General features: G+C 34.0%; 1 protein-coding gene across 5 annotated transcripts in view; it reads left to right on the forward strand.

The window, feature by feature from the left end:
* LOC123690924 overlaps nucleotides 1-22,680 on the forward strand; it is a 53,638-nt gene that overhangs the window by 23,270 nt on the left and 7,688 nt on the right. For 3 of the 5 annotated variants that reach the window (XM_045635075.1, XM_045635076.1, XM_045635073.1), the window contains exons 2-5: nucleotides 19,554-20,599; nucleotides 20,725-20,951; nucleotides 21,210-21,337; nucleotides 22,250-22,422. In XM_045635075.1, the coding sequence (XP_045491031.1) occupies nucleotides 19,575-20,599; nucleotides 20,725-20,951; nucleotides 21,210-21,337; nucleotides 22,250-22,422 (1,553 nt within the window). In that variant the 5' untranslated portion in view covers nucleotides 19,554-19,574. Of the gene's footprint in view, nucleotides 1-10,179; nucleotides 10,300-19,553; nucleotides 20,600-20,724; nucleotides 20,952-21,209; nucleotides 21,338-22,249; nucleotides 22,423-22,680 lie in introns of those variants that run through there. The other 2 variants (XM_045635074.1, XM_045635078.1) reach the window with 2 other exon arrangements.

A 22,680-nucleotide genomic window follows, 5' to 3' on the forward strand; every position in this document is an offset into this window, starting at 1 on the left:
CATATCGGCGTTATGCAATCGGGTCCCGTTGTTTCTAATAATGTGATCGCCTTTTGAGTGTTTATTATCCTACGTTGAAAGCGTAGTAAGTAACGGTTGTTAATGCGACAATTTCGAATATCATTTCGAAGATTTTATTGTATAGTATATTCGCTACAAAATAAAGGAAAGAAGATAAAAATTGTCGCTGTCTTGCAATTATAGAATATTCTTTTGTAAAACCGTCTGGCTATAATATCGAAGTCTAAAGCCAAGGAAGAGCCGAGTGCTCTCGATCGTTGAATTGTTTAAAATAAATAAAGATCTACTACTTCTGAAACAATCGTATTTGTATTTAATCCGGTAATTACGAAATTTTATTAATTTTATAATATTTTTGAGTTAGTAATTTTTTCTAGATCTAACCTTGTCCGGCTTCCGTCTGTTGTTCTATTTTTGTACTATCAAAAACAATTTAAACATTACTAAAAGGAGGTAGTTCCGTAAAACATTGTATGTAATCAAGCTTCATCCTTCCCATCTTTTATGGTATAGCTGTATCTGAGTTTACACACGTGCGACGCGTGCTTTAAACACAGCTGACGTCTGTTTGACTTGCCGGGTTTTATTTCCTTTACCACCTATACGGTGGATAGAATAACGGTTCTCAGTTGATGTTACGGGTTATCTTTGAACGAAGTTCATTAAGTCATGATACTAATGGGTCCTTAGATTTTATACTGCAATGAAATCGTTATATTGCTTTATTGTGGTGGTAAAGTGCGAGTGTATAACGATTTCTTTATGTTTTTATAAGAGATCGTTGTAAATATTATTGTCTATAAAGCCCCCGGGGACTAATTGCTCACTCAACCGTTTCCCCCTTCTAAGAAACCCTTTATCTGTATTTTAGCAAATACCAGGTCTGAGAAATACATTGTTTTTCTATTTCAAAATAAAGATATTATATTAATTATCGATTTGGTTATTATATTATAAAGTTATAAAGTTGGTTATTATGTTATTATAAATATCATCAGTTGCAAGTTGAATAGTGTGTGGTGAGTGGTGACCGCACAAGCTTATCTTTTACCTTGTACATAAGAGTAATTACGGAACTTATGACTTCATACTGCTTATAATTTGATAAGCTTACATTATAATAATAATTAATAAGCAATTAAATTAATATACATTAGTGTAATATTTAAGTCTTTAACGTTTAAAAATATTTTGACATTGCTTAATTGCCGTAATAATATGGTCACTTTAAAATCCTTGATATTTATTAAAGTTTATTTAATAATCATCTGGCGATTAATTTTTTTTACATAAACATAAATTTTATTTTGGATATAATAAAAAAAGCAAGAAATTATATAAAATCATCTAATAGGTACTCGTATTTGGTATACTTTTGTTAAAATGACGTCTACTAAATGAAAAACATCCTCAATTTTATTAGATTTATAAGCCCTTTATTTTCTCTTTGATATAGTCCACACGACGCTAGCAGCAAGCATGCTTACATCTATTATATAATTTTACTATCGACACCCCAACGCTTCCTCATGTGTGATAATAAAACACTACTACATACACTACATCCGTGTGTTGTGTATCAGCTGTGTGTGTGTATACGTGTGTGTGTGTGTGTGCGTGTGCGCAAAGTTTGCGTGTGGTCGAGACTCGCAATGGTGGTCGCCCAATATCAGCGGATGACTGAAGAATTATTCTATTTATAATTAGACCGTTAATTTTAAACGTTATAACGTTTATATGAGGCGTTTGAATTATATTATCTTTAACGGATCTTTTGTAGAAGCTATAAACACCATTCAGACTAGAATTATTTCGTTTCCGTTTAAAAAAGTATCTTTTAGTTTTCATTACTTTTATAATATAATATGAAGATTAAAATCAGAATACTGATAGCAAAAATCAGCGTATCAGAATCTCTAAAATATAGACACTTATTACAATAGGGGTTTTAACTCTATTGTTGAGACTGTAGCCTCATTCAGATCTCTTGAAAGGATTTTGTAACATTATCTTTGAAAGCAGACACAGTATTCATAATACACGTGTTGAATAAAGCACCAGATTCCACGATTCCACCTGCAAACACATCTCATTTATTCATCGTTCCTGGGAACTTATTTAACTATTAATTATTGTTCTAGATGTCCAGTTATTTATTATTCAAATTCTGCATTTGGATATTTAGAAATCATATCAGAAATACGCTCCAAAGTTGTTATTTTCCTGACAGTTTGTCGTAAATGCGCTTGAGTAAACTGTCCACACCCCAATTTTCAGTTCATTAAGTATTTATGTAGGGAATTAAGATTGACGATGGGTTTATTTATTTAACTTTATTTGTTTTTATATAACCTATGGCAGCACTCACACTAACACCTAAGAAATAATTTCCTGATGGCTCGATTTATGCAACGTGAATGATAAATAGCATTGGCGATATTCCTTATATCTAGTGTAAGTTTTGTTACGTGACTATAGATAGGACAGGTCTATATTGGTTTCGTATAGACTATAGAGTATACATAGTAACAAAAAAGAGATATTCGAAAATCATGTAGGTACGGAGGTACTGTATATTTACTTCAGGCTTGTTAAGCAACATTAAAGCTAAACGAGAAAAATATTTTGGCTAGCGTCTCAAAAAAGCAACCAAGGTAATCTTTCCTAACTTCCGCATTAAGCCCGCATGAAATCTAGCAATTTGTTAAAATGGTTCTTGCAAATAAAGACGGCAACATCGCATTAGAGCAACGCAAAAAGGTGACAAACGACGCTCCCAAACGAGGCAGCATTAAGGAGCATTTAGTAAATGGTGCCTATTGTGCAATCTCGCAATTTAGCACCGTCCTCACAATAGCTACAAATGGTGTTTACTAGTTGAACCTGACCTTCACGAGGCTATCTACATTATCCTGTTAGGAGCCTAGGAATGCCGCGACCGGTTCCATTTGCCCATTAGCGGACATGGATGCTGTTATCATTAATTAATCGCTGCTGAATAATTTATTGGACATTATTGACGGGTACAATGGCCAATTTGTGAGTTTAAAATAAGTACCTACATAAAATTTGTTATAATTTAATAATATAGTGACCTCGTGGTAGACCAACTTGTTATTTTTATCAGCACTATAGGAGCAGGAAAAATTGATTGAGAGAAATATATTTTCTTAACCAAAACTGTCTTAAAGGTACTGCTTACCTATTTATGAAAGGTATAAATATCATAGTCTTAGTTGAAAGCATTGGGAGTATGATATATGAATGCATAGTCTGAAAATTTCGTGTAACACTAATCACGACAAACTAGCTTGAGTGGGTAAATTATTAATTTTCTCATATTGAGCTATGCGGATATGCACACGATGTTTGCAGTTGAACGTTAAGTTTTAAAGCCGGCTTCAAAAGCGCTGGAGTGATATTATAGTGTGGGGCTGAAATCCGTAATAACGTCGTATTATAAGTATTCGGCTATATTTAGACGGAAGAACTGTCGATTTTAATTCGCTTTGATGCACTTATTAATCGTTTAGTGACGGGACGGGAACCTACTGCAATTAGCTACCAGCGGAATTTTTAAGTCAATGGTACTTATTTGTTTTCTTATAACCCTACTAAGTTCCATTGGAATCTTTGAATTAAACTAATTTTACACGCGAGTCGCAGACACGCATAAACGTCGGATAGGCGCGTATATCAATGGATTTAGGGCATGTTTTGATCTTTTTGGAAAGCCAAGGGAATTCCATTGGTTGCTCTCTGAGCTGTGTTTATACATATAAATAACATAATATTTTACATTCCATAGGTGGAGAGCTAATGTAGCTCCGAGACAGGCACGGGAGGCACGCGACTGGGGACAGACGGGTTATAATTGGAACTTACACCCTTTCATGTAAAATTGTTCTCAAATAGCGAATATACTATGTTGTAATGTTAATTAGCACTGACTTGAATCAAAATAACAAAATTATTTTAGTTAAAACATGAGGAATATTATAATATGGAATTTTAAAAGAAACAATGACATTAATGTTTCTCAATGTTTACGCAGAGTATTGTTAAGCTATTTAGTTCAACTTTCCAAACGAAAATTATTATTGAAGTAGGTATAGAGTACACTCTCATTGCATATATGTATTACAAGTTTGAGGTGTCTTTACATGCCTTTCACATGTGACATATTTTTGATGTTAAAAATTGCGTGATTGCGCATTATCAACGTTACCAATATCTTGGAATATAACTATATTATTATGTGTAATTTGCAATGATATTCAATCTGCTTGATCCGAAAGATTGGCCTCTTGCAAGCTGGGGAAAATAAATTAGAAGAGAGGCTTATCCCTTTTTTGTAAAGCTGTCGTTTTCACAAATAAAGTGCCTTCGGCGCAAATAACACTTTCCCTGTTAAATTAACTTCACGCTTGTCTCTTTTAAAGTTTGTATTGCGTATAAATCTTGTTATTCATGCGTATTAACGACGTGCATTTATTTGAAGTAACCTTGCCGCGTTGCAGTTGCTTACAAATGGCACAAAAAATTTTTTTTTCTGATTTAACGCTAAAGCTCTATTGTATAGGGCTGTCATTATGAAAAAATATGAAACAGAGCAAAGTATTGCATTTGCTCTTGAAACTGTCCTAATTCTGAATAATCATCGTACTTTAAATTAATATTACGCTCTTTACAGCGAAGAATGTTAATTGTAGGCTAAATGCTTGAAGCAACAGCTGTTACAATTATGTTCAGTCATCGGCTACTTGGTATTTGAAAACGGCAATTTTAATAACACCGGTATGCATTTTTGTCGACAAGATGATTACTATTTTTTATGGTCATAGGTTCTAATTGTATGAAATTATATGTCATTTTTTAAACTAATTCAGAACTATTTGAGGTTCGCTAGTACATAGACTTCTCATTTGTAGTACAGCTGTTTAGAATCCATAAAAGTAAAACTATGAGAAAGCATCTTATTATAAAAACAAGAACATATCTTCACTTTACCTAAAAGAAAACAAACCTTATGAATTGAGAGCCTCCTACGCTTTTGGCAACATCAGTTAATAAGCTCCTCTATACGGTTTACTGTTTGAGGAAAGCTTAGACTAAAGTCCCTGGAATATACCTCTATTCGGACAGGAATGATGTCATAAAAGATAAGAATGCAGGGGAGCTTAAAGCAGGTGTTCTTAATTAAAATGTCACGTTAATTCCATTATCGTTGAATTTATCTGAAGAATTATCAAACGTAACGTGATTTTTATGTCATAATATATTAAACATAAGAAATGTTTCGTTGTTAGGAGAGAAAATTGATTATGATAAGCCACCGTTAGTAGAGAAACTGGATTACAAGCGTTACTAATGTTTCGATTTGACAACGATTTGTGCAATATGTGTGGCATTCATACCTATATTATGTCCATAAATTATTACTTTTGTAATAATGCAACTAAAAGCTAAGGTAAACCCGATATGCGTGGAGCAAGGACGATGGATACGCTTTATGCACTAAATATCTTGTTGCAGTTACAGATCAAGAGACAGTGTCGTCGTTTGTAAGCCCAATGATAATAATCATAGTAAGTACCACACAGTAAGGCTAAGTAGCCTTACTGTATGGATTCGTGGAGCGAAACCTAATTCGTTTCCTTAATTTTAAGCTCTATAAAGATGAAGAAAACTTTACAAATTAAATGTTATATCGTTGAATGGAATCTTAGGATTAAATTCCATTTACTCTAAACTCTTAATCTAAGCCTATTTTAGCATTTACCTCTACTAAAACAAGAGCTCTCCGAAAATTGATAAGCCGCACCGCTGACTTTCAAAAGGGTTTCAAGCGAAATCCGCTCTTTGTGATTGACGCGAAGTGAGCTATCTTTTTATTTTCAACATCAGAGATACAAGAGGAAGCTAGATTGTGACCTTAGTAATAAAATACCACTTTAAACTTCCAATTAGTATATTAATGGACTAATTAAACAAATTAGTTCCAAATGAAATGATCAATATGATTTATCAAGAAATTTTACAAATAATTGTCTGTCCCAGCTATGCTAAAATCAATATTTTGAGTCTCGTCCTGTATATTTCATGTCTAGACAATTTTCTTCGTCATCCTTTTGTAAGCAGTAAGCTCTTTAGTTTTGCATTCAATCTTGCAAATTCAATTGTAACTCGTACCTCGGTTAAATTTGAAAATACGTGTCTAATTTGATGAATATTACAATTGCACGGGTGTCGCAATGTTATTGCAAACATGTATGCATATTGTTAGGGTCATAAAATATTTTGAAATGCAGGAATTACATCACGATGCTACGTGAACTAATGTAGTGTACAGCAGTTACAGTAAAACTTCACACGATAAAATCGCACTTATCGAGTGTTCAAGTGTCATATCTGAATGTGGAGCAAGTGTTGAGGCATCGAACGGAGCAGGCTGTAACAGCTGTGAGTCACGAATGTTCTGTAGAATGTACCAAATTGACCAAACGCAATACCAAACATCAACTAATGCGTACATGTAAGCTTCCTATATGGAGCAGTTTGGTTGATGCTAATGTGAAACGTGTGTGAATAGAAAACTATTTTTATTGAACTATCCGAATACTGTCCTAAAACGCTTGCTTTAAAAGGGATTGAGTGCTTTAATGTTAAGTGTGAATGCTCGGTACGGTTTTAATTTAACATTTGAATTCCTTTCTTATTTAAGATGTGAGTAAAAGCATACAGTTTAAGTGTTATTTTATTTTTATAGTTTAGGTATTGGATAGACACACGGTATGTTATATGTCAATAGTCACCTTAACCTATATCCTATGATTTATAGTTTTTTATAGAAAAAGTTGTATGGCCTCTATGATCTTAGAAATATTATTATGATTGATCCATAACTGAGCCATATACAGGTGACCCTGTATATAGCAAGAAGCAAAGTAATCATAGTATCATTTGTAGAAGGTCGTCAATCGTCGTTTAAACAGCGGATATCACGCTTATAATTATAAACAACTGGGAAATTTAGAACAGACTTACATAAAAATATACCAAATTATGTGAATTGCAAAAAGTTCCTTGCCGCTTAAAAAAAAGCGATAATTCTCCAACAAAGTAGTCTAACCGTGTCTTTAGAATTGAAGATATTGTTTATCGAGTATCTTCTTCTTCGCTATAACTTATATTGCCAGTTTCAATTGCACTGATTCCAAGTATAACGAGCGTGATGATAAATTCGGCTAAGTGAATAACAGACAATGCTCCATTGACATAGATGTTCAGCGTTACATAACTTTCAAGACGTTAATTTCGTTTTGCAATCAACACTTCCAATTCGCGCATCATATTTACGTCAGATGTTGTGGTTTACAGTTACGTGAAAACAATGAAAGCATTAAATTTTTTTTAAGTATATCTTAGATAGGATCTTTAAAATTGAATTCGTGGTAATACTGCAACTTATTTTCTTTCAATCTAAGGATCCTACCAATCTGGTACTGTAAATATCTTGTCCTGGTAAGTCAGCATATCAATTATCAATCCATAGAAAGCCAGGTTTATCATACCTATTAGAAGGAATTTCCATTATAAGAAATACTGTTATTTCTCAAGATAAATTAATCATATTCGTTTACATATTGATTCTGAAATATAATATCTTCGAAATATATCTAATTTCCAAGCACGTTAGCTCTATGAAAATTGTTTACACCTATCGTAAATATCTGTAAGTGATCATTGTTTTGAATCCATTGAAATTTACGTCATACCATCCAGGCTTAAATATCAGATTCGTCTTTAAATGTTAACATTAAGCTTGAATGACATTTCATGCAAGTTCCATTAACCTCAATTTTTGTCTGGTTCAAGCATCTTAAACGCTGGATGTTGAGCGTCCTTATATAGGTGTAAAGTAAAGCAAATGTGGAGCCATATGGTCTCCGGTCAAGGCCATAGCTCTTAGCTGCGGTAGAAAAGAAAGCCACACGTGTATACGAGAAAAACGATGATGAAAGAATCTCTATGTAAATGAATAACCTAAAAATTATAGATAACAAGCTTATTTCTAATCTGTGATTTATTATTTTAGTACGGTTTGCCATGCGATCGTGGCTTATTGACCTAGTAATATTACTAATGGGAAAGTCTGTATGTTTATATCGTTGTACTTTTGTTATTCAAGCAAAATAAATGGCCAGATCAATTTGCATAAAATTTGGTACCGTATGTAGCCTGGATTATCCTTTTGAACGTCGTTTAAAAAATATATGAAACCACAACAATACAACGTAATAGCTCAAGTCAAATATAAATATTAATCAAATATCTAGATACAACTAAATAATTTGCTTAACCTCATCTTACCTTCAGTGCCCTTGCGTATTCTATAAGGTTATCAAATGATTTCTTTAGTGTCAAGCACGACCGATGATTTGAAAGTGATTGATTTCAATCGGCAGCTGCCTTTTCACACTCCAATCTAATTTCCCCATTATTACGGGGCAATGAAATCTCAACGATGCCAACAGCCACAATAGAAGATTAAAAAACCATAATAATGCTTTTTATGGTCATTGATTATAATACCACTAGTGGAATTGAGTATTAATTCGTGCTTTTTATGCGGGCCGTTATAGTTTCTATCGCTTTTTAAGGTTATTTTGAAAATAATTATATCCTATAAAGTAGGTAATCATTTGAAACGTGCACTTTAAAGACACACCCAATTAAAACTATCTTTTAAATTATATCTTAATTTGTAATATCAATTCCTTTGCAAGGCTAGTGTGCCAACAACGTTCAAATTAAATTCTTTAAATTAGTATAAAAATAAAGATGCAGACAAGGAACACGATAAACTTCAAAATGAAGATTCGCTGACGGTAAATGGAGAAAGAGCATCTAATAAATTAACCAAATACGGCGATAATGCTGTAAATTGAAATCCAATAACGGTGTGTCCAGTTAACGTATGATTGAAAAGATTACATATGCGGACCCGTCTAGCTACATAATTGCTTTTAGCATGGGATATTGCTGTCTGAAAATTGATAGGCTTTTGGATTTTAAACTTGATTGAAAAAGGGGAAGTTTTAATATACCTATTACCTAGTTGGTAGTGATTGAAATTTAAAATATGTAAAGTTATAAGATTTAGTTAGGCTTTTCGTCACAGTTAATACCAAACTCAATAGTTGAAGTGTGAGATATAAAAGATAATTTCATAAAGATCACTGTCAGGAAAATCAAAACGTTCAAGTGGACGTGTAGAGTCTTAAACCAACTCAATAAAACATTTTTTACACTTTCAAGATTATCAATGCGGTAGGAAAACATAAAATGCGTTAACATATCGTTCAAAATAGTTGCATTTCGTAAGTGGTTGCATAATTCAACGCAAATTGCAGAATTTGCATAAACATGATTGGCTAACTGGAGTAACGATGCATAAAATAAGGCATGGATAAATCAACAGGATCTATCAGTTCGTCAAATTGAGAATGAATCTGATAGTTTGGTTATCAAGCGAGCGAGACGAATCGTTTCGTATCTGATTCAATTGAATTGCGATGCTAATCTCATTTTCCGTGAAGATACCCTCAATCTTGCAACACGTTCTGTGTTATTGTTCCTTATCGCCGCATATTTATTGCGTTACCATTTCAATTTCGAGTACCATTGTTATAACTTTCAACTGTAAAAAATCTTTTATGGCTCTATTTATTACTTACAAGAAACATTTTAAGATCTATTTGAAACCTTTTACAATTTAAGTAACTGCAAGTGAACTTCTCGTGTTTCAAAGTAATTTTAACTTTTTCACTTCGACTGCAAACTTAATAAACTTCTCCTTGCACTTGTGAACTTAGTCGAGACGTTGATTCAATCGCCCGACCTCTTGTTTTTATTCGCATTCGACGTATGATTTGCACACAGCTGCGAATTCATAATGACATGTGTGGGGCATGCTGTACAATCCAGCTAAATTAAAATGTGCGCTGTGCTTACTGATATCGACTGATGTATTGCCGTTTGCAATTGTCGGGTTTATATTCGCATGGTATGACGCCGCACCCCTGTCGCTGACCGACGCCATTGGGTCTTGACTTCAGTAGTCGCTGGTTAGTTGAAAATTGAAATCGTGTTTGCGCCCGATACCGACGTAGGTGTAGGTGCGATAAGTAAAATAAAGTTTGTTAACATTGACTTTATTGATAAGTGATAAGTGCAGTTAATAGTGTCGATTATTTTGGAATTTTATTTGAACAGGTAAGTTTGTGCGATTTTATACCTACTGATAAAAACGTTTAAATATATTTTAAAATGGATGTGTATATTTATATTACATTTTATTAATATAATGAGTCTATCGATTAAAAATTATTTACTTATCGATTATTTCGTTGCACTAGTGACTATGCATATTATAATTTGAAGATAAATTATCTTAAAATCAAAATCGTACGATGATATCGTCTGAACTTTTAAATATCATAAAAATATTCTATTTTTGAATACACTTGGGTAATTAATTCAGCATCTGCAGTCGATAAACAGGAAAATGAAGATGGCAGATCGAAAAAACGAATTCGCGAACTCGTCTGTTCTATTTATATATATTGTAGCACAGGACATATTGAAACCTAGTTGCACAATTTATACATTAAAAACGATTGAATTTTTATAAAGATACAGTATAATAATAAACAGTATTTTTGTGATCAAATTTCTTTTATGCTCTCTTTGAACTAACTTATAAAATAGAGGCAAAAATATTAAACATTTCACGTTTTTTATTCAAAGTTTAGACTGCAATTAGATTAGTCTGAAGCTTTAAAAGATTTCCAGATAAGATGCTAGCGGTAAATTTTAAACAGGTTCAATAAACTGTAGTAACCAATCAATGGTTTAACATTTAGTAAGACGAGTCGAGTAAAGTTGGGGTGCCAAATGCGGGGGAGAAATGTTTATTGGAATAATAATAGTGTTGTCTCTAGCAACAGTATTTGTCTTCATGGGTCACATTCTGACAATGATTTATTTTACGTTTCATTTAACCTTTAGAAACATAACACCGATCTTTAATCTTGCCTTGGAAATGTTGAGATCTAAATGGTTTTGTCGCAATTTTTTCAAACTAGTTTGTTTTGCATTTACCGCTTTACTTTATTTTTAAATTAGAGGCTGAAGTAATAACATGTCACATAATGATGTCATAATTTGGTCTTGTATAAATCTTGAGATAGAGCAAGTTTCAAAACTTCTTAATATTAATAACAATTGGCGTAATAGTTAATATAAATTTATAAAGAATAGAAATTAAAAAAGATTAGAAAGAACAGAAGAATGTAAAGCATTTGAATGCCATAAAACCAAAAGTAGTTTATTTTAAACACGTTCCTATTTTAACGTTTTACTTTATTCGTGTTATTTGCAAATAAGCATCTTCTATTTTCTAGACGTAATATAAATAGAATCTTATTATTCAAATTGCAACAATAGACTTTAGGTAAGTTTGCGAAATTACCTTTGTAATGATGCTCTAACATTTATAAAGTACGTACAGACTTGCGACACAAGTAAAGTTGTAACATTTGAGATTCGTGATCAGTTTCGGGCACACTAATGTCAAGGGATATGAAATGCGGGCACGGGGGTGGGACCGGGGGCAAAGCCGTGGGGAAAATGGTAATAATAGGAGTGATGTAATTATATTGCAGGGTACTTATGTGTGGGTTGGAGAACAATGCGTGGTATATAAAAATATCGAGAGACTTTATGAGTTGATGTTTAGAAACTATTGTTTGCTTACAGTCTTGAGGAGTTTTGAAAAATCTACCTTCCTCCTTTTGAAGGTAGATAAACTTCTTTAGGCGCGTGCAGAGTAAAATTTCAAAGTCGCGTCGTGGCAATACCGTCACGTCATGGAATCTTTGAATCTTGCCTAAGATGTTTCACTTCTGATACGTGTGCTCGGCGCACACGCTCTTTTTTAAGAGAGTTCAGTAAAAAGAAAATTCTGTATGCTATAAGTATAATATTATTATGTATCAATCATAATAAGCGCCGTATTTTATTGAATTCGTTATCGGGCCTAATCGTGAATAATAATAATTTATACGGATTGATATCAACATAATGAAAGCGATTGTAATATTTTATCAGCTCAGTGTATCTCTCGGCAGTCTATGCCCGCTATTAAAATTAGATATCGTTCTCGTTTTAACTTTTTATTTTATATGAAAGGAATGTTCGACTGTTTTTGCTGTTTCTTGTCAATCATAAGTTAGAATCAAGTAAATAATAATTGAATTAAGTTTGAGTAAAACGTATGATATAAATACTTTAACTAGAATTTTTTTATTCAGCATAGAAATATAGATTATAGTTGGGATTCGAACCCGCATTATTTATTTATCCCCAATAATTAATTTTCGATTTCATTTTTATAATATTCTTCATTCCATTGCATTTTGCAAAACATCAATTCTATAAAGGACAAATTCCGTAGGTACAGATTAGACTCACCGCTTGATACCTATAAAGCTTTTTCACAAGTCCCGATTTAAAAATAGAAAACGGAAAAGCATAAGCCACTTATTTATTCGAATGAAACAGTCGCGCCAATTTTCCACATCCCAACATCCGGTCGCGACGCGCCCCTTCGATCGCATAGCGGAAGGGTTACCTCTAATAAACATATACCTATCTATAGACTAACATAATTGTTGAGAACGGCAAGCTATTTTTTAGGGTTTGACTGCTGTTGGAACTTGTGCTGTTTTTAATTGAAGAATGCAAACGTACGATTGTTTCAAGGGGTTACTTTAATTTTCTTACATATTGTATTTTTTCTTTCAAAAGAAAACCGTTAGGATGTTCTTAAACTATATTTAACATCGTGTACATGAGATATCGACCACTAAATTTATGTAAACATCAATGAAAATATTTTCTCAAAAATATCTTAGTAAAATTTAAGATCAATCATTTTGAAAGTTATGACTTGCAAAAATAAACACTTGAATATAACTAAACTATGTAAAAGACTTCTCTTGGTATCAAATCATTATTCATACTATAAACAAGTGTCGCCTAGTATTTGGTTTTCAAATGGCCTTTTTGGCTGGTGTATGTTAATGACAGGGCATTGTCTGTTTTCAGTGTGCCAAGCCCCTCGGGCATTACGACCAAGCCCTGTATATTGTATAGGCGGTAGTGTTCGCTTGGTCCTAATTAATACTTTTTATATATTTTTTACTTTTTCTTTCTATATACCTAGATGTTAAAATTGGGATGAAGATGATCTCTTTGATTTCCTCTTAACAAAGAAAAAATAAACAGAAAAATCCTAAAGGAACATTCACAGATAAGCTTAGATTTTTCAATAAAAAATATAGTTTTATTATCTTAGTGATCATAAAATTAATAGTAATAGTTTTGGCGCGTTACTATATTAATTTTAAATATTGGATGGCTGTGGTTATAGTTTAATTATAGCTTTATCTTGTGTAGGATGTGGATTGTGGGTACAATGACTCTATCAATGCCAGGGTCATGAATCATGATGGTCATAACTAATAACTCAACATGAATTATTAGTAAACTATATGAAGGTATCTAATATTTTTTTGTTGTAGCAATCCTTTTAACTTTTTTATTAAATACCTAAGTAGATATTAAAATATATAATTTTTAGCTAAGACTCTTAAAGTTAAAATTTTCTTAAAATATCAGAGATGTTGTTTACAAATTTAAATGTGGGTATCTTTTTTTTTATTGAATATAGCCAGGCATTTGACTGCATCCCACCTGATGGTAAGTAGTGATGCAGTCTATGAATGGGCATGCCTGCCTAGAAAAAGCCTATTCACTTTTACCCTGAAGAGATCCGGATTATAGGTTTCTGAAAAGACAGACGCGGGCAAGGCGTTCCAGTCCCTCGCAGTTCGGTTTATAAAAGAGTTCTGAAACCGTTTCGTGCGCAAAAAAGGTACATCAACTACGAAAGGATGGCAGCCAAGCGTAATTAGCTTCACCTGTATGTTTATATGAAACCGACTCCTGTAGTCTCGATTTTGACCGGACGGATTTTATGAAAACTTTGTACACTTATCAAGGATCGATGACAAATAGATAGGTAATACAATAATTTCATGAGTTTATCTTATTAAAGTATGTTTTTATAACTAGTAATATATTAATAACAAGATAAACGCCCGTGGCTTCGCTTTTCAAAGAAAAATAGCATATCATAAAAGTAGCTTATTCTAGATCTTCCGCTACCTACATACCATCATTGTAATTGGTTCAGTAGTATTTGCCTGAAAGAGTAACAAAAATCAATCCATCCTCACAAACTTTCGCATTTATAATATTAGTAGGATGTACTTTACTTTTAAAGTACCTCCGCAATTTTACATCGTAGAGTCGTCCTACATCGTCATATATCACATGATAAATCGATGGTATCGGTAAATTTAGCTAAATGTAAACATTTTCGCTATTCACAGTTTCACAGACACATATCCGGCAAGCATCGGACTCATTTCAATCACGTAGTGCAAAGACCTTGTGTTTGGACACGGTGTAGGTCGAATATAAAACCGTCGGATTCGCATGTTCGGTTCCATACTATCGTGTAGTATGTGGCCAATAAATTCCGGAAACACGCTTCGGGACCCTAATTTTCTAGATTATCTTGTGTAGGTGTGTACACTGAACATATAGGTACCTATACAAAATGCAATATGCTAATTCAGCCATAGACTAAATTACAGGCTGTTTGTATGGCTTATGATATAAATATTGAAGCTTATTTAATATTTATTTATCCTTAAAACCAATTTATCGATGAAATCTTCAGACCTCAACTTGAAATGTACTTACGAATTATAGTGAAAAACCATTTCAAATAATACACGAGTGGGTTACTATAGGTATGTACGTAATAAGTAAGCAGTTGCATAATGATTGTGAATAATACATTTGAATTGCGGTGTTTTTCATTTTCACATCCCGACTGTAACAGACGAATGGAGACGATCCCGGAAACAATTAGCAATTTTTTCGCTAATTTCACAGTTTAAATATAGGATGATTGTACGGGATGCTAATTAAACATTTCCTTGATTTTATGGTGATTTTTTTGGATATTTACGTTAGGTAAAGTACAAAAGTAACTAACTAGCAATATTTTATAGTTTTGTATTTCTTCTTCGAAAATGTTTATCAATTTCCAACATACTCTAGGATGTCCAACATACTCTAGGATAGTAATCACGTAGCGTTTTTATACAAAGCAGCCTGCAGTCACGATTAAAATTTGTTCAAACAAAAAACCCATGCAATAAACTTTTTTATCCATGTTTTGAATTACGCTCCGAATCGAGCGATGACGACGCCGCGGCCGCGCCGCTAATAAATTACAAACGCAAAGCAAAACGTTAAATATTATCTTTATATCGATATTTTGAATGTTAGTAACCCAACTTCCGGGTCAATAAACGACTTGGACTGTTGGGTGATTTATGATAAAGGAATAACAATGGTTTGGCATCACCATCATCTAAATCTTACAGTACGCATATCTAGAAATATTGATTTCAGGACAGGACACGTTTAGTTCAATTTAAAGTCTTTTTAATTTTAGTACCTAGCTCTTGTACAGAAGGTACCTACTGAATTAAATTTACTCAATCTTTATATTTCGTGTATAATGCAGCTTAGCTGTGCAGCATTATTGCAATAAACCGTTTCTTCCAGACAGCGTGAAGCATAAAAAAAGACGGTTATTAAATACTTTTATCTTTTGTGCGCTTTTAATGACTAAATACATTTTATGAGTACATATTCTGGTGTGAAAATTCATAGATTTAAAAATTCCAAATTAGCGTAAATAACAAGCCTCTAAAAAAAGAATGTCGTGACTCCGTGGTAATTAAGATGTCAGTTGAGCTGAATAAAAATATCGCGCCCCAAGCGACGAACCATACAATGGTCTGAATTACTTTTTTGTTCCATTTTTGTATAGAGTTACCGCTATTAGCCTCATTTTTGGCATATCTAAAGTTTATGCTGTAAATGGATAACTTTTTTTGACTTCCGGTATACCTATATAGAGGCAAAGATTTTATACACTTAAAACGTTGGGCTGTTAGCCGTTAGTTTCAAATTTTGTAATTGGATAAGTTTAATAGTCGGAAGTAGATGTCTACTACTTACCTAGTGATAAAAATTCTTTTATGGGTTTGGTCTTAAAAGAATTCACCACATTACATAAGGATTGGACATAATATGTACGAAACTTGAAGCACAAACATAAGAACGTGCCTTCCCTCACGTTTAATTACCTATTGACTGGATTGCGCTCATTAGTTTTCCTTCTATTGATATTTGTTGTATTTGGAGCAGTGGTTAATTACAGGAGAAATGCGTACAACAATGTTTCAAATTGATTATGAAGGCTACGCAAATTTCGTTAAATAGTGAATTGAATGGGCAACCTAGTAATAGTGCAGTAGGATATTGTCATCAAACATAACATTACAATTATAATTTGAACCATGATCAATTATATTAAAAACATCTTTATATAAATAAGCCGGGTCTGATATAATAATAGAGGTATTGTAGAGTACAACCACCGACAAGTCCTGTCAACTCGGTTATGTATTTACAATACTGTCTAAGTTACGCAAATATTTGCGCGCGCCGTTTAGTCTACTTAGGCACTCTTCCTCAGAAATCTTGAACTGAATAAACATAGCTCGAATGGCTCTTCATTCTTAGGCTGTTAGCGACCAAGGATATGTGAGATACATACATTGTAACGTGATGCAATGTCTACCGACCTAGATACACTGGGAATTTACTCAGATTCGACAATCACATGGCGGCATGACGCCATATGGACTCCAGCCAACGTTTTGTACATGGCCTGTAACTGTAATAGACCAAAATATGTATGGAGTTGAAATATGGGAAACGTTTTATGCTATAAAAGCTTTAAATACCTTAACGACTGTGAGGCGTTAATATATTTTGGGTTATTTGCTTCATGAGACGTCAGTATGATCTGGTTAGTCGTAAAATATAATCGTTGATCGTAATTTTTATAAATTTTATTTTTAGACATAGAATGGGTTGTATAGGGGCATGTGTGGCCAATTAACTTTTGTACAAAACATGCGAGTTTCTTTGTTGCATCAAATTAACAAATGCAGACATGAGTCTGTTACAAAAATCAAGACATAAGCCTAGATCTATGTTATTCCTATAACTGAGATTGATATTATGCAAACTCCATAGTACTATCAAAGTTTTCTTTTTCAAATGGTAATGGTTCTTGAATATTTTAAAATATATTTATGTTATTCAATTGGTCTGGTAGGACACAGAAGGCGATCGTAGGTGGTAGGTGATCAACCTACTGGTCTCTAAAGAAAGTTGATCAATGAAACAGATGTATAATGCGTGATGCGTCTGCCCCTTACTGGGGTAAGGGGCAGACGGCTACGGGACATGGGACTTAACTTATTATGTAATTCAATACGAGGATCGTAAACGAAAATATTGTGTAGAATGCAGATTATAACAATACTAAGAAAGTATGGGAAATGGGAAACAGTACAGAACAACAGAAATATTTCACTTTCAAAAATAAATATCATTGTTTTTTTATTAAATTAGTTCTCAAGAGATATCATCTTATTTACTCCTTTCAAGAATATATTTTTAAAATAGGTACTTAAAGAAAAAACATTTCTATTTTCTACATACACGAGACGTTATGGCTTTATAAGTATGCATTAAGAACTAGAAAATATAAGAATCAATCGATAGAACCAATGTGAATAAAATTAATATAAAATAGAAATAGACATAACGATCCGCCCCGGCTTCGCCCGTGGCACATATTTCGCAATAAAAGGTAGCCTATGTTCTTTCTCAGGGTCTAAAGATTGTCTGTGCCAAATTTCATCAAAGTCGGTCCAGTAGTTTATGCATGAAAACTATAGGTACATACACAATTACAAACCTTTCCTCTATATAATATTAGTATAGATAAAGAATACACAGTATATTGGAAAACGATTGTCACAAGACAAGCCTTAGCCGTGGCCTTTCTTGTTTAATAAGCAGCCTCCGGTCAGCTGCACGACCGTTGTTTTGTTAAAAATAACCTCATTAGTATACACAATGCACAGACGGCCTGTCGCTAGAATCGCCACGCAAGATAATAATCTATCTCATTTAAAATGCATCAACTGTCTGGCATTTCATATAATACAATTTAAAACTACGTGGTGTTTCTCATTTCCGTATATGGAAGTGTAAGTGTAGTGTATTTCACATATAAAATCTTTTAAATGCACTTTTCAAAATTAAAGTTTTTCAATCTGTTTGGGTTTCATCCCGCTAAAGTAGCCAAATGCGATTCAATTTTGTGGTATTATAGGCTGTGATTATAGGTACATGTGTATTTTTCATCAAACGTATATTTCATTATAATAGTGATGATATGGTCAGCAATTGCAGAGACTATGACACAATTACCGCAAATAGATAACTAATAAGAATCCACGCCTTTAGTAAATCTCATTATTAACTTTACAGTTACTCTGTCTTTGAGAAATAAAATAACGTTACAATAATGATGTGTTAAGTAGGTTTCATGTAAACAATAGCTATTATTGTTGATAAATATTGTACTCACTCTAAAAGCAATAGCTTCCCATATCATAAATATTCGTTATATAGTTGAGATGTCAAATTGCTTTTAAATGGGCGAGTTAAAGCTAAATGAATAGACGCCGGTCATAAATCTAGGCTGCACGATAATAGTTTAATAATAGGCGAGTAACTGCAGGCAATCTTTTCAATTAGTGCAATTGCTTGAGTTCATACAGAATGCGGGAGTGAAGGAGATGAACAAACTGAAGAGATGAACCTACTCGAACTAATTTTGAATGACTTCATGTTTTGTGCCTGATATTTTATAACGAGCTGTTTATTTCTAATGCTAATTGCTGGGAATCTTATGTGCATACAAAACGTTTGATTGTGTGCAATTGGAGGTCAAAAAATATTGCAGATTGTGAGAAATCAGTTTTAATTGTCCGTCATTGTTGTGAATTCACGATATTAAAATTTTGTAAATGCTGTGTATTTTAAATAATTTATTCATTCGCTTTCGTCTAAAAGAAAACCGATACACGTGAAAATGTAAGGAACACTTTAGTCATGTTAAAACATAACAGAAGCCATAATATTGTCTGCTATATAACTTCATAAGCCTTTCCCCTAAGCGCTGTTTTCAGGATTCAATATTATGAATATTTCCATTCACTGAATTGAAAAGTCGTGTAGGTACTGGGTATAAAATACATTTTGTATACTTCAGTTTAGAATGATATTCGTATTACTATAATATCGAATTCAACATGAAATTTTAGACGATAACAAAATAGCAATTCATTGTTTGTTCAGCATTGCTAATAATATGTTTTTGTTTGTTACAGATGATGACTTAGTTATTAAATATGGAAGAAGAGTCAGTCATTCTTGCTGACGCTCAGACTTCGACGTCGTCTGAAGTGCGAGTCGAAGATAATTCTACAAATACTGACATTAAAATAGAGACTGAAAACAGTAATAATGTAACTAAAAATGAAAGTGGCATTATTGTTGAAGTATACGAGGACAAGGAAACCGGGTCTGTTTCCAAAGAAAATTCTTTCATTGAAAATGGTTTGTGTGAAGCAACTGATGATGCACGATCATTAGGCGACTTAGATAGTTTGCCAGCGGGGGATGAGCTAGCACTGGGCGCTGCAGGCAGCGATAGTGGTGTGGAAGGGTGCGGTCGTGCTCTGAGTAGCGGCGGGGGATCGCGGTCGTGTGCTTCTAGCGTAGTATCCTGCGGGTCAGGATGTGGGTCGGAGAGTTCGTCGATAGCGGGCGCCCCGCCTCGACCCAGAAGACGTGTAAATGTCACAGTCACTGAACCAAAGAGGAGTTCACCAATCGGTACGTCAACACCGCGACCCACTACAGCACCAAGAGGACCAAACTTAGCTACCCGTGAACGAGCGAGAAGTAGAGAGAAACCGATTCCTCCAGAGAAACCCCGGCCCCTCACTCCAAAGCCAAAAATAAGGCCAACCGCCGATCTTCCTAATCTAGTTCGGGAGAGCCCCGCTTTACGTGCCAAACCTACAAAGACTTCTACGGCTAGGTGTCGTACGCCAAATTCACCGAGTGAAGAAAAGAAATGGCCAACCAATGGGCCGAGGTTATCTACAGTTGCAGATGTAAGTGCAACTCGAGTGGCTGCCGACAAATATGGAACGCTCCCAAGAAGACGGCGAGAAAATGATCAAGAAGGCTCACCAAAACATGATAGTACGCCTCCAACGTCCCGCAGGCCCACTGTCACTCGATCGGTTTCTTCGAGATCAACGGTGAAGACGCGGGTGCGCATTTATGCTGAAAAGATTTGTCAAACTGTTCTACTCGGAACTGATATTGAATCAGCTTTAGCAGGAGTAGTTCCCAATATAGAAAGGTAATCATTATTTTATCTAAGTATCAATAAATTAATTTAAAATTATATATATATAAAAAAACATTGAAGCCCAGCTATCACTCTAATTAATTTTTCGTATATCTTAATATTTATTTTTTTGATAGCAGGATAGAAGTGTCTCGCTGTCACCGCGGTGTTCAAGCAAGCGCTCGAGACACAGAGACAACCAAACTAGTGGCGGCCAAAGCAGCAGCTGAAGCCGCAGCGACCGAGGAACGTGAGAGGAGGTTACACGCTGAAGCGCAGTTAGCCGCCGAACGCACAGCCAGGCTCGCTGCTATCGCTGAACTGGAGAGAAACTCGCAGCGGCTTTTAGAGTTGGCTGGGGCAGGTACTGGATGAAAGTTATTAAATGTTATTTAATGACATGTAATTATATAGTGTTCTGTATCTCTTCCTATTATACTAATAGATTTTGCATGTATCCTGGACTAAAACGTAATTTATTGAATTCACAACAATCTTCAGATTAAACGTAATTTATTCAATTCTTAACATGTTTTTTAATAATCACTTAACCTATAATGGACACCCACTTGACTACAATTCGCGCAAGAGATGCAATATTCTTCTAATTCTCTTATTCTAGGGGCTGGTGCCGGTGCGGAAGGTTGTCTCCGAGCACTAGAGGAACAGCTTCGTTCCGCAGAAGAGCTGGCCACTCGGCAGCGCACAGAGATAGACGTGCTCCGGGATCACTGCGACAAACTGCATGCGGTAGGTTTAACTGGCTGTTTCCGTTTCTACTATTAGTTGTTCGTCAATTGTTTGTAGGGCTACTATCTATGTTTTATTGAGTTAAATCGAAAATATAGGCTGGGCTCTGTTTTGAGAATCGTAAAGGTGCCATTCATTGCGCGTATAATTTAAACTCGTTACTTTTAGTCAATATACTACCTAGGTACATATAAAATGTGTTTACATTTTCTTTGAAGTACTTATATTAAGAATTATTTGTAATCGTTGTTTATATCAATATATAACACACTTGTAAAAGACAGTTTGTGTGAGAAATATTCTCGTTATTGATATGAGAGAAAAGTGGAAGCTATTGCACTCTTGGTCTCTTGGAAAATCATAAACATGTAGCGACGCGCTTCCGTTAGCTTAGTTTCTCTCACAATTTATTTTGTTTCCAGCTGCGCTTAGACTTCAGAGTTATGATCCTATAGAGTATAGGACATAATATCACTTATCACTTCTAAGTGATAAGGCCGCCTAATAAAGTATACTGTTTTTTTTTTTTTGTTCTGTATATTAGCAATAAGTTTTCTATGTATAGTTTTATTGAAGAGTAAATAAATAAATAAATAAATAATATTTACTTTCTCTATTCTATATAAATTGTAACATAAGAAACCTAGCTTTGTACAAAGAGGATTTACAATTTCTAAACCATACATAATACCGTAGTTCAAGGATACCTACATATTTCTAATAAGCCACTCTGAACATTATTGCCTCGAAATAAGTGTTAATTTCAATGAATGTTTTAAACAGCGCTGCTCCTACATTTTTGACTATTAAAAGGCGATTGTGAATCTGGTTGTCTGTACTATAGATATTTTCTACCCATATAACAATACCATTATTCAACAATCGACTGATTTTTCCAATTCAAATATTCAGGAAGCGTGTTCAGCCCGTGAACGGGCCCGTGTACTAGAAGCGCGTCTCAGCGAGGCGGAACGAGAGGCGGCTGAGATGCAAGACTTCCTCGCCGCTGAGACGGGCGCGCTGGGAGACTCGCTGAGAGATGCTGAGACTGAGATAGCGAGGCTCAATGCTGATCTGGAAAGAAGGTATGTTATGAGGGGGGTTGGACATCTCCGAAAATTATAAATCGACATGACATTCGTAAAAGTTTGAATAAAGTGTAATTCCAGAAAAATGAGAAAAATGAAATGCTATCACATCAATTAGCAATGGAATTTTCTATGTTTGAATTTAATTCACACGTATTGATTTGACTTTGAAAGAATTTATAAAAAGATAGCAATATTTACTAAAGAATGTTGAAATAATAAATATATGTACTTTAATCGGTTAATCCTAATTTC

Source organism: Colias croceus, chromosome 4, assembly GCF_905220415.1.
Source record: "Colias croceus chromosome 4, ilColCroc2.1".
Lineage (NCBI taxonomy): Eukaryota > Metazoa > Arthropoda > Insecta > Lepidoptera > Pieridae > Colias > Colias croceus.